Below are 13,482 nucleotides of genomic sequence, written 5' to 3' on the forward strand. Positions count from 1 at the left end.
CAGGCCAAAGCAGAAAGCATAGGCTAGTAGATGAGCTTTCATTTCAGTTAACGTATAAAAGAAGATTTATCTCTCCGCTGCTCTTGATATTTCACAGTCCTAGATGGTCAGGTTTATTCAGGGGGACAGAAACGGGTTGGGATCAGATGAGTTTGTTGTGTATTAAAAGTGTGAATGCAGCGGGAAGGATGGAAGAATAATAATGAAAAGTAAGGAGGGGAGAGGGTGGCGAGAGTAATGAGTGATTGGGGGCGTCAGTCTGTAGTGACTGATGTCGGCCTGCAGAGTGAAACAAACAGAGAGACTTCAGGGTAGCTGGTGAGATGTCAGCTCTGATGTATGTTTGCAGAGTCTAACTTTCTGCAGTTGCAGGTGTTTGGGATGTAGATGAAACAGAGCTCTAACTTAACAAGAGTTTTTTTAGATGTTGAGAATCGTTTGGAAAAACTATTTAGAGAAAATAGTAAGACAAATCCTCCTATTTCTTTGCAGTGCACATTTAAATTGACCCTTCTTTTCCAGTGCTTGCATATTATCCTCTTCTTCTTCTCAGTGACTTTTGCTTGGCTGACTGTTGGCTGCGGGTCAATTAACCTTAACCCTTCTTGGTCCTCTTCTTCTGCTCCTTCCCCACTTTTCCCTCCCGTTTTCCTCCTCTCACCAAACACAATCCCCCAACATTTACACGCGCAAACACACACTCAATCACGCATGCATTACACATCCACATCGATGCTGACCATAGCTGGAAATGCTTGTGTGGCCATGCCCCACAAAATAGGACGCATCATTGAGGGAAGCCCAGCAGACCGCTGCGGGAAGTTGAAAGTCGGCGACCGCATCCTGGCTGTGAATGGATGCTCGATCACCAACAAGTCCCACTCGGACATCGTCAACCTCATCAAGGAGGCTGGAAACACAGTTACACTACGCATCATTCCTGGAGATGGTGAGTAGAGAAAAGCGAATCCAAAACCAGGTCTGAATTTTTTCCTCATATCAGCTATTATTAGATTCCTGATTATGTTTGAGGAGACTTGTTCTCACTTTCCTGGGTTGTCGTTGTTGTTATTAAGTATTCCTTCGGCGTTATGTAAAGTGCACTTTCTTCAGTGGCTTTCAAAGTGACTATAACGCCTCCGCAGTGTTGACAGGAGTGATTCTTTGGGGATATTTGGGAGGTTGCTGGGTTTTTGTTTTTTTTTTTGTTTTTTTGGTATTTTTTAGCTTCCTGCCTTTGGCGTGCCCGCATTTTTAAAACATGCAAGAGCCGTTTAGATTTCGGTGTGTATGCGTGCGTGAGCGGAGAGAGGGCGAGCGAGACAGGCACCGAGAGATGCTGAGTTTCCTCTGTGCATGTGGGTGTGTCTCCTCTGTCAAAGTGGATTTAAGGAAAAGTTTGTGTGCATTGTATGTTGCGCTGTGCAGCTGAGAACTTTCTGTGCTTTGTGCTGACATATCACCCTGGCGTGCTTCACAAATGCTATTTAATTAAGCGTGCGTGTGTGTGTGCTCATGGAAAGGCAATACTCCCTGTCAACCTGCACACTGGTAGGAATAGGAGCTATTTGTCCGCCGCTCGTTGCTTTCCGCCTCGCTTCTTATGGATGGAGAGGGTTTTTTGTTTCTCCCTTCAGAGCAGTTGATGAGAACAGTGAGCCAAAATTGCTCTGCCAAGAAGACACAGATAGAGCAAGAGAGAAGGCGCTGGCGAGGAATAACTGGATATGCTTTATCGGAAAAGTTCTGGTTTGTGTTTATGTGCGTGTGTCAAACAACCAGACGCCGTCTGACACAGAGGCAGAAAGAGTGTCGGGCAGAGATGGTGGCTTGTGTTTCTAAACTTGTGCCTCTGAATGACTGTTCTGGCTGCCTCCGTTTACAAATGGCTGAGCATTGCCAATTTCTTTGTGGATCAGTCCAATCTTTAAGCTTTCTGATGGGAACGAGCGCCATAGCGAGAGCTTCCTCTAAAGGTGAAGTCTGATTCAGCTCAACCCCCTCACCGTGTGAGAGCACAGATGGAGTTTTGTAGTAGCTGATGCTCGGTACGCCTGCAGTGTCGAGGAAACGAGCATGGGAGTCTTCCTGCTGCTGCTCAGTAATACGTGTACAAGAAACTAATACCTTCATCAGATCTGATGTCTCTGCAGCATAAATTTGGAGCACAGACAAAGCCCTCCTCATTCTTTCCACTGTGTGAGAAAAGAGAGCTAGACATGCTGTATGTGATATGATTTTTATTGTTAGCACAAGTGTAATCTGTAGCTCTCGTATCCTTTTACCCTCTGTAGTGCTCGTTTTCTTTACCTCCCTTGAATTGATTGTACCTGCTGTCCTTCCCGGCTCACGCCATTCAGGGCTGGAGGGCAAATGCATGGTCAAAGCCACAGACGAATTACAGAACGCTTCAGTTCCTTTTCTGTGCACGTTTTATTTACTTATTTATTTAGTTAAACGAGAAAGGGGAAAGCAGGTAGTAGGTCGCACGCAGAAGAGAAGTAATATCCGGAGAGAAAGCAGTCGGAGGAGAGACGAATGAAGAGAGGCGACAAAAGAAGGAAGTGATTCATGCAAATCAGGCAGAGGGAAAGATAGTGATAGTGTTTTTACAGGAGTTAAACGTGAGACTGCAAAACTGAAAGGGTGGTCGAAGGTTTTCCTCGTGGTTCCCCTCTTTGCCGTCTCAAGTGAAGCTCACCTCACCTGCACTCCCGCTCGAGTGGTCGACACTGTAGATCTTGAGCAGCGGGCAAAGGAATGGTTGAGCCACCAGGCTCCAGTGGAGTACCGGAGGGAAAGGAGATTAATAGGTGAGAAGGGAAGTGACCATGAGAAGAATGGCGAGTAGCAGACTGGGGAAGGGGAGGTGCAGAGTTGTAATCGAATGTAGGATGCCGGTAGATGGCCAAGAAGGATGAGGTCGTTAGATAAAACAAAGCTTTCTTTATGCAGCAGGTGTCGCGTGATGACGGCCTGTCTGGTGTTTTTCACTGATAACTGAAAATGAGTGGATCAGTGCAGAGATAAAAGACAGAGTAAGCACGAGCTCTAATGCCACTGGCGTAGATGTTCCCTGCTTGACAATTCAGAGGCAGAAAGGATTAGTTTCAGTCCTAAATGTGATGTACAGCCTTTGGACGTTTACCAAATGATTGATGGCACAAACCGCAGTATTACCCAAGTGTCCGGGAACATGGCTAAGTGGTGAAAGAAGCCTGGAAACTGGTTTCGAGCCTAGTGGTGGACCCTGTAGGTCGGGTTGACACAAGGAAAACAATGAAATGTCTCCACATGTGAAATTTAATTATATCGCCCAGGCTTTCAAGGAAACTGGAGAGGCTTCTGTTAGAGTATGTCTATACAAAATGACAGCATATTCAGTTACAAGCCTTTTCCCCCCCGTCTCCTCATTGGTTGAAAAACACAATCATTCTCGTTCTTTGTTTTTGTTTTGTGTGTTATCTCATGTGACGATATACTTGCTCTTCTTCCGCCCTCCGCAGAATCATCGAACGCATCTCTGTTGACGAATGCAGAGAAGATCGCCACTATAACCACTACTCACACCGCTCAGCAACAGGCCGCACCGGAGGCCAGGTGAGGAGCACGGCAGAAAACAGACTTGCCTAATAATGAAATGTCTTTTGGAGCGACCCCTCGCTTAGGCCTCATATTTCACGCTTTTTCTGTTTCAGGACCAACACTAAACCAAAACAGGAGTCATTTGCCCCGCAAGCCGCCCCTCCCCAGCCCCCCACGCAGCAACTCCCAAGCACTCAGGTGAGGAAGAGAGGCGCCGCAGTCTTAGCAGTTACATCAGTCATGCGGACACCCATCCATTTCATGTCTCCATCAAAACACGCCGGTCCTCTACACTCCATCAACTTTTCTACCCACATCTAATCTAAATTTGTCTCTTCATACATCCATTCAGCTGTTTCGCGATATCTAAACAGTCATTCATCCCCTCCCCTGTCCCTCCATCTATCAACTAATATACCCACTTACCTTCCCAAGGACAAACCAAGTGCATTTTTATTTATTTATCTCTTTACGCCGACCTGCTGGCGTTATCTGAGTGTGCATATTAAGGAAAGCCTGTTTGCTTTCAAAGTAGCCCCTCAGTCCACTCTGTTCACCGCTGAATTAATCTGCTGGTGTGGAGATGGCTTTCACAGATAGCATTGATCCTCCAGCAGAGGAGATTAGGAGGGCGTAAAGACAGGAGCTGCTGAGGCTGTCTGCCCGTCCTTGTGTGGTTCCCAGACCTCCTCCTCTCTCTTCGTCTGCGCCCTCTCTACTTTTTCAGGCCAGGGCCCACGGCATCAATAATTCAGCGTCCTTACACCTGAGCATATGCATGTCCACACGCAATCACACACACGCACGCACACACCCGCGCACACACGAAGGGGAAAAGCGTAGCACAACTGTTAAGGTGAGACTTGCCTGAAGGTGGCAATTGTCCCTTGCCTCTGAAATAGGATCCCCCTTCAAAGGAGACACGCACACACAAGCACGCACAAACGCAGACACACGCGCACACTTGAAACCTGAATCACAAAGGTGACTTTGATGCAAACATCTCCTTTCTCCTCTCACTCTCTCTCCCTCCACACATGGCGTCTGACTCCATCAGGATTCTGAGTTCTACTCCGTGGACCTGGAGCGAGACAACAAAGGCTTCGGCTTCAGCCTGCGAGGAGGCCGCGAGTACAACATGGACCTGTACGTGCTGAGGTTAGCCGAGGACGGAGCAGCTGTTCGCAACGGAAAGATGATGGTATGGACACACAAATGGGAAACGCAGAAGCTCAGAGGTTGTTTTCTCGGGGTCTTGAAAGGGTCACGCCACCAAACACTGAAGTTTAGTTTGACCATCATAAGAACTAGTGCTGGAAAAACAGCACTTACCCAAGTAACACTGCAATCTCGTCGTCTGTGCTCATATTTAGACCATACAAATGGTCAGACAGCCTTTTTTGCAGCCACATAACATGGAGCTGTTTTACAGGAAATGTTGGACGGCCTATTGAAATGTAACCACTGCTTGTACCCCTTTAATATTATACTTAATTATGGAAAACTGTGATGTAATTTTATCAATTTAAGGTTATATGCAGCTGTGTCAACAGGGATGCCAATATTCCCTCAGTAGCTAGAATACCTCCAAATAAGTTTTATTTTTTAACAGCCTGCTTTCTTTGGAAACAGCCAACAGATTGTCTGGAAATAACGGCGGACAGTTCCCTCGGTTGTTTTAGTTAATTTTCTGTAATATAGTCGTCTTCGCATTTGTCAGCATAGTTTGAAATCATCTGAAAAAAGCGTTCTAGTGGAATAATTGTAATGTTAATGAGAAATGTTCGGACTTCATTATTTTTGGTGGAGCTGTGCGAGACATTAGCTCTGCAATTTAGCTAAGAAAAATTACGTCTCTTTCCGGTTTTTTTTCCTTAGTAATCCAGAGTGTTTTTAAAATGAATGTTTAATTTAACTATTTGTCAAATTTTCTCATTCCTTAATCCGTCAGCTTGCCTGAACGCTATAAAATTATCTTTTGTCGGGGGTGCACATAACAGCATATCTGAAAAACGACTGCTGATTGTAACCGTTGTTATAAATACCAATTATAATTTTATAAATCCTTGCCTTCAGGTGCAGCACAAGCCAGTTGACTTTATTGATTAGCTGGGGGTGGGAGGGGGGGTTGATGGCAGCCTTGTAGACCTTACAGCCATCGCAATAATATTATTTATCAGTATAATTGCTTTTGCATAATGTACCCCCAATTACTGCAAGCCATGCTTCACTGACTCGCAAACAGTCACCTCCGGGCTCGGCCATGCAGACGGTTCACTGATTGTAATATGAAGACACGCAAACAGAATATGCACATTTTAATTTATGTTTCACGACAAGCTCGTAAAGTGGCATTCATACATGCCACAAAAGCTGTGATGAAACTGCAATATTTAACCTTTCCATCTGATTAATTGTACATAAATAATAGCACTTTCCCCGGAGTGCTTGATGAAGTGTGAGGTGTTTTTATTTATTCTCTCACTGTGCGTTTGCACGGAGGGAGCCTGTTGGCAGACACTGTTAGAATCTGAGATATAGTTTTTCATATATATTAATATGCTGCAGTTAGGGAGTGTGTGGGAGCGCGTGTGTGTGTGTGTGTGTGTGTGTGTGTGCGCACATTCGTTAGCACATTAGTATATGCATATATGGACCCGGCCGTTGGTGTTTGTGCACCTTGTTAGCAGAGATATTAATAGTCGCAGCTCTGTGAGGCAGGGAGAGGTGTCAGTGAGAGATCCGTATTCTGCCAGAGAAGTATTCCCTTAACGCAGTCAGCACTGACAGATAACCTGAGGAGTGGATTCAAAGAATCAGGAAGCAAAAATGTTTCTTCTAGTTCTCGTTTTTTCTCTGTCGTTCTCCCTCTCTGACTCTCCGTGTCACGCTTGCTGCTTTTTGATGCAGTTTGCCCTCCATATATACTTGTTTTCTTATTGTGCAGATTACCATTCAGCAGATTTGATAATTAACTCCTCCTCATCCCCTCCACCCTTCCCTTCGTGTCATTGTTTCCCTTTGAACCTTATCTTTCTCCTTGTGTACCTTCTTCCCTCCTCTCACTTGTTTTCTTTTGCACCGCGTGTGGCTCTGCGGTCTCCTCCCCTTATTTGGGCTCCTGCTGTCTCTCACCTTTCCCTCTGATTCACCTCTTCTCTTTTCCATTTTCATCTGTCACTCTTGTCCCCCCCCCCGGTCTCCTTCCCACTAGGTCGGCGACGAAATCTTGGAGATCAACGGCGAGAGCACCAAGGGCATGAAGCACGCGCGAGCCATCGAGCTCATCAAGAATGGAGGCCGGCGAGTCCATCTGGTGCTCAAGAGGGGTGACGGCTCTGTGCCTGAATATGGTGGGTCAATCTACGAAAACATTCCCTTCTCGCCCATCTTCACACCCTGAGCCAGGGGACACTCAAGCGGATGGTGGTGGGTTGAAGGTGAAGGAACTAAATCGCTCCCCCTCCCCAAGGATCCTTCACCCCTCCCTGGAGCAAACCTATCAGGGATGGGAGAGGGGAGTCAGGGGGGTGGGGGGTGTTGCTTCGCGCTTTTGGTCTCTTTGTGGTGGCGGTCACTCCTGGGCTTTTTTGGGATTTCGTGGGAGAGCGAGGGGGTCGAGGCTGCTCCTGTGGGTGCTCTCACCCCCTCCTGCTGTCACCTGCTCTCAGTTTTGTCATGTCATCTCGCTGTCACTTTTCACCTTCTGGGCACTGAGCAAAATCACTCTGCTGGGACTTAACAGGAAGGTGGTGGGTCTGATTTTCAGTGCTACATGGAAAAAAAAAAAGGAAACTGTTTACAGGGTTTGACCTGAGTAGTAAAGAAAAAGGAAAGAAAATCAATGTTTCTTGTGGGTGAGAAGTAATATGGATGTCTCTCATTTCTCATTACATGCTAATTTAGCATTAAAAGGAAGAGAAAACTTGATCCGTGGCATCCCGTGATAAAATGGGACCTTTCACAGCTTTGGATAGGATGTGACAAACATATTTATGATATTTATTGAAGGTGAATGTAAGCTACTGAACTACTTTCTAAGTGAGAACTGTGTTGCGAAGAAAAAGACAGTCTAAGGCTTTTTTTTCCCACTTTGCCATTTTCAGTAAATCTCACTGTACTGTGCTTGACATAACTCACTCATCCATGGACTTTTTTTTTGCACCCACTGTCAGTGTTATGGAAAAGCTGTGAAGATAGGGACTCCACCCATCCCCGTTTAAAAAGACGTTGATTCGTTCCAGTTATATTAACTTTTTATAGTGATGATTTAAAAAAAAAAAAAAAAAAGAGGCATTTTTACAAGTATTTTTGTTCAGTGTACAGAGCCATGAATCAAAGCCACATATTAATGGATAAAAGTTTATTGCTGCATGAACATGTCAAAAGTGTAAATTGTTTTTGGTTTTTCCCCCTTCTATTGTCTACTTTCCATAATATTTATGGAACATTTCTTTCTTTTCTGTTTTCCTTTTTTTTTCTAATCGTATTGATTAGTTTTGATAGTCACGAGTCATTTTAAATGTTTTCTTTTTCATTTTGTTGCTTTTTTTTGAGTGGATACATTTTGCCTGTTTTGAAAAGTTCATCAATGTAAAGTTTATTTGAGCTGAGAATGTGCTGTCAAAACCTGCACCGATGTGACATCATGTGAACTTGTATATTTTGGATCATTGTTTGTACTTTTTAAAAATCTTTATTTTTATTATTATTATTTTTTTTTTTTTTAGTTGGCACAACCTTTGACAGTCTCGCCAGTATTTCTTTTGATTTCTATCAGCACTGTAAAACTGCTTAATTTGCTGGTGTGCGTGTGCGTGCGTGTGCGTGCGTGCGTGTGTGTCTGTGCACCAGTCTCACTGTTTCATTTTTTTGATTTTCTGCTGCTTCTTCATTAACGTGTCTAGGCGTGTGTGTGCGCTTGTTTGTGGGTGGGTGTGGCAACTCCTATGTCCGATGTGTGCACGCTTGTTTCCAGGGGACTTTACTCTGTAACTGATGGTCTTCACTGGGTTTGGGCAACTTCCTGGACTGTCTCTTTATTTTGAATGAGTCGATGATCAAATAAACACATTTTTTTTCATTAAGAATCAACACTGAATAATTCTCCTTTTCTTCCTTCTAGTTGGTTCCATATTTTTCTAAACTACTGTGCTCTTCTTTTTTTCTTTCCTTTCTGTTTCTGTGTATCTTCCCTTTCCTCTCGTATTGTGCTGGGCTCTTGTCTTCCTTCAGGGATGGTCGCTCCCCATCTCACTGCATGTATGAGAAATGACAAGATGGGGGAGGCCTCTGTCCTCCAAAATCAGACCACGGTTTGTAGCTGTCCTCCCCTCTCATCTCGGCTCTCTCTCCCACTTCCTGTCTTCCTCTCTCTCTTCTTCTATGTCCTGATGTGCGTGGTGTCGCTTCAGTTCAACCGTGCCTGTGCGCTGCTTCATGCATACAAATCCATTCACCCAACTACATCTCCAGTGTCACCGCTGCCATAGCCGTTCTTTTGGATACTTCATTCATGTCCTAGTTGCAGTCAACCTGTTGGAAACAAGTCAAAAGTGAAAATGCAGATTATTTTATCTTTGGGAATTAGTTTTGATGCTTTCAGACCAGTGGTTCTCTTTGGGAGTCAACTCTTCTCCTCGAGTTGTCCATGATCCATTGTTGAAGGTCTCCAGAATCATTTGCAGTACATTTTCAAACTAAGCTATAATGTTAAAAAGTGTATATCTACAGGTGGAGACTATTTACTCAATTGACAGGAGCCAGAGTTTTACTCCCACTCACTATATCTCAGGGCCGACGATGTGAAGTATTTAGAACAGTGAATGGTTCTTCTGCCATCTCAGCACTTGTAAAGTTTTGTCTTAAAAATGCCATATTGATCAAAGCATTGTTGTCGCAGCTTTTGTTGAAGATTTAGCAAGAGGAAGCTCTCCATACAGTTCTGTTTTTTCTTAGCAAAATGCTAAACTTCACCTGCTGCAACTGCAATGCACTTAGAGCAACTTCTAGTCTCTGGATCTCATCACGACCATTTAATTTATTCTAAAAATTTACAACGTTCCCTGGCAGTACATGAAAGAGCATGGCTAATGAGTCAAATCTAGCAGCATCATCAGTATGAAGCAGCAGTTGTAACCAGCCTCCGGTCCAGCCACCAGAGAAGCCGGCGTTCTGCTTCACAGAGGTGACTTCCCCCTTTAGACCAAGGAGCAGGTTTGTTGTGGGTTTCTTCAAGAAATGGCTGCTTCATAACTCTGTCACTGCCTTTTTTAATCTGTGTAAGCTACACTGTTTTACCATTGGCTGCTGCTGTGCCATCCAACAACTTGCCATCTTTGCTGGTATTAACATCAGAATGGCTTCCATTGAAAGTGTTCTCGGCTTCATGTCTGAGTGACTCAGCATGATAAATGTGAAAGCAGATAGAAGCTTTTAGTGTGTCGATGCATGTTTGATCCCCCTGCCCTCGTTTGTATGTCCCAATGTGTTGCAGACGACAGCACCAACAACATCAGCGCAGCCAACCCAGCCTCAGGGGTACAAAACGCTGCGGAAGTGAACACTCTTCCCCCGAACGGTGCACCATCAGAGTCAAGCGACCCACCAGAACCCCAACAATCATCACGCAGCAAGAAGGAGCCAGGCCGCCGCTCCCACGGCACTGGCAGGCACACACATTCCAACCACCGCCACCACTCCCCCAGCAAGAAAACCAGCACGGGAAAACACAAGGGCAAAAAGTCGACAGGGAAGAACACTCCCAAGAAGAAAGATGACAAGAAAAGTGATGGCCGCCATCGCCACCGCAGCCGCCATCGGTCACCTCATAAGGGGCACACCCGGTCTCGCAGTGCAGATAACGTCCTGGACGACCGACATGGGGGTCAGCGCCGAGGCCGTTCTCCAGACAGGCGCCACCGCCGCCACCGTTCACCCAACCGCTCGCCCCACCGCTCACCCCGTCGCTCACCCTACCGCTCTCCTCGCCGTTCCCCTTATCGTTCCCCTCATCGTTCCCCTCATCGCCATCGGTCCCCCTACCGCACTCGGCAGCAGTCCCCCACCAGACGCCGGGCCCAATCCTCAGACCCCTACCGCCGGTATCGCTCCCCAGAGAGACAGACCCGCAGCACCGAGAAGCCTATTGTGGATGAGCCTGTATTAAAGGAGCCAATCAAAACTCCTGAATCCACCTTCCGTCTGGAAGACAGCACCTTGCGAGAGTCCCCAGCCCTAGACCGCTTAAACAGGGAGGTCACACCGCCACTGCGCAGGGAAGACCGCCTCTATGGAGAAGATAGCCTGCTGATGAAAGCCTCTACCTTGGACAGGTCCTACAGAGGGGGGGATAACCTGCTGAAGGACATGGCGTCTCGCAACCAGAGAGACATCACCCTGCCCAGAGTACGCACTCCAGATTCAGATTCAGCTTACAAGAAGTACAGCACGCTGCTGAGGGGTCGTTCGACTGAGAGGTTTGACAGCACACAGCTGAGGGGTCGTTCGACTGAGAGGTTTGACAGCACACAGCTGAGGGGTCGTTCGACTGAGAGGTTTGACAGGGATGAGCGCTACCCCAGCCGAGACAGCACCCCTGAACCTTGGTACCGCTCCCGCAGTCTCGGACGAGACATATCCCCGATCAGGAGCTTCAGAAGGGACGACTCGGAAGATGAAGAGGACGATGACAATTTTGTGGCGGCTCAAGTGACGCAATACTACAGCACGGTCAAGAACAAGACCAACACCAGTCGCTCATCCAAGCCCACGCTCCCTGAGCCCAAGAAGACCTACAAGGAGAATCCCAAAGACCTGAGCATCTGATTGGACAGCTGTCAGCTGATCACAGCAACCATCCACAAAACACCTCAAATACTCACCATCACTACCACTTTGTTCTACAGAAACGCACCCAACTTGTGTAGACATGCTGACACACACACACACACACACACACACACACACACACACACACACACACACACACTGTAACAACACTGAGTTACTAACAAGGTCGTAGTTTTGAAAGCTGTTTTTTTTTCCTCTTTTTTTTTTTTTTAAAACTGTATATTTGATTTTCTTTGTTTTCTCATTTTGTTTTGGGGTTTGTTTGTTTCTTGTTTTTTTTTTGTTTCTTTGTTTTGTTAAAGTATTCTACATTTACAGATACTCAGACTTTTCCAGAAAATATAAAACCATAAAAAACAATGATGTGCCTAACAACAGTTCCATTAACAAACAACATTTTTGTTTCGGGTTTGATATGTGGAGGGCAGTTTGTGTGCCCCACTGTCAGATGATGAAATATATGTACTTTTCCACAAAGATCCCTTGGAAGTACTGCGCACCTGGGTCACCATAACAGGTGCTCACAATGATGCTGTGCATGTCTTTACCGGTTTCAATGTCTCTCTCTCTCTCTCGCTCTGTCTCTCTGTCTCTCTCTCTCTCTTGCCTTCGTACTCTCTCTCCTTCCAGTGCCACTGTTTTTTAGACATTTGACCAGACTATAGCACAAGCCTGCATTTGTTTGTATATTTTTGACAGTTTGCAGTATGTGTACATTCAGAGGTGATCATTTTAAATGAAGGAAGGGAAAATGAAAAAGTTAAACTATGATGATGATGTTAAAATAAAATAATATATTCAACAAATGAACAGTTGTTTTATCTTTTTTCTCCTTTGTTATTGCCATTGGAGTCATTCTGGGATTGATTGACCTGCTTAAGTAACATGAAAAAAATGCAGATATTGGATGGGAAGAAAGATGTACACTAACAGCTTTTTTTTTTTTTTTTGAGCTCTCATTTTGCCAGGCAGAAAACAAAACAGTGGGGAGACTAACATTGTTATCTCAGCCCTGCCAAAAGTGCATGCATATAGATAAAGCCTTTGAAGAAAAGTAAAGCAAAGAGCTTCTGTCCTTTCCCCAACATCAAAGCCCAAAAGGACGATCTTAAAAATGTTCCTTCACTCCTCTTCACAGCTTACTTTGATTTGTGCCTTTTCAGTGCCCTCTTTCTCCCATCGCCCTCTACGGTCCTTCCCCTTCCTCCTCCATCCACTCTTGTGGTTGCGAGATTTGTCATTTGATACAGAACAAACAGCGGGGATGCTGCGTGTCTATTTCAGGACGGTGACGGCAGAAGGAAGGTGGTGATGCTGGGACAAACAATGTGGAGATTAGATAAAAACCAAGTAGTCACCCTGGGTGAGCGGTAAATACCAATGCACAATATACTTCACCACGGCAATAAAAAACAAAACCCTGAAAGATACACAAGTGCATTTTAACCTCTTTAACATTTCCTAACATTCAGTGATAAGAAATCGGGATGACCTCTCATATCTACCTTCTTCACACTCTAATTTAAGGCATGAGATGCTCATACAGCTTTGTCCCTACACATTAGGACAATGACACCCTTTTGTGTTGCACCACAGTGGATTTAATTTGAACCGACTTCAGCTTTAATTTACAAAAAGAAAAAAGGAATTTTCACCAACTTCTCAAAGGCCTCAAAGGTGATTATGGTAATAAACAGGAAATAAATCTGTTTTTAATGATAAATCCTTCAAGTCTAAAACTCATAGATGTCACCAAATGTTTCCTCCCTCAGGCTGAAGGTGGCTGTAGTCAAGGCAGACTTGGCAGTTGAATAATATCCCATTTCTTTGCCTTGAGAAAGTCTTGGATTGTTTTTGCAGTATGCTTTGGATTACTATCCATCTGCACTGTGAAGCAACGTCCGTTGTTCTTTTTCACAGCATTTGGATGAATCTGAGCAACTTCAGAATTCCTCCTGCTACTTGCTGCTGTCAACAGTCAGGAAAAAACACTAGTCACCCAGCTCCACTGGCAGGCACACATGCCCGCACAGCCTCCACCTTGTT

General features: G+C 45.2%; 1 protein-coding gene across 43 annotated transcripts in view; it reads left to right on the forward strand.

The window, feature by feature from the left end:
• Positions 1-12,384, forward strand: part of LOC102295526 (membrane-associated guanylate kinase, WW and PDZ domain-containing protein 1) — a 137,360-nt gene extending 124,976 nt beyond the window's left edge. For 35 of the 43 annotated variants that reach the window (XM_014339721.2, XM_014339723.2, XM_014339722.2 and 32 more), the window contains 6 exons: positions 746-949; positions 3,507-3,600; positions 3,699-3,783; positions 4,643-4,786; positions 6,800-6,938; positions 10,082-12,384. In XM_014339721.2, the coding sequence (XP_014195207.1) occupies positions 746-949; positions 3,507-3,600; positions 3,699-3,783; positions 4,643-4,786; positions 6,800-6,938; positions 10,082-11,412 (1,997 nt within the window). In that variant the 3' untranslated portion in view covers positions 11,413-12,384. The other 8 variants (XM_042228265.1, XM_042228270.1, XM_014339729.2 and 5 more) reach the window with 7 other exon arrangements.
• The last annotated feature ends 1,098 nt before the right edge of the window (positions 12,385-13,482 follow it).

The sequence above is a fragment of the Haplochromis burtoni genome, unplaced genomic scaffold (genome assembly GCF_018398535.1).
Source record: "Haplochromis burtoni strain Fernald_Lab_line unplaced genomic scaffold, NCSU_Asbu1 Contig_314, whole genome shotgun sequence".
NCBI lineage: Eukaryota > Metazoa > Chordata > Actinopteri > Cichliformes > Cichlidae > Haplochromis > Haplochromis burtoni.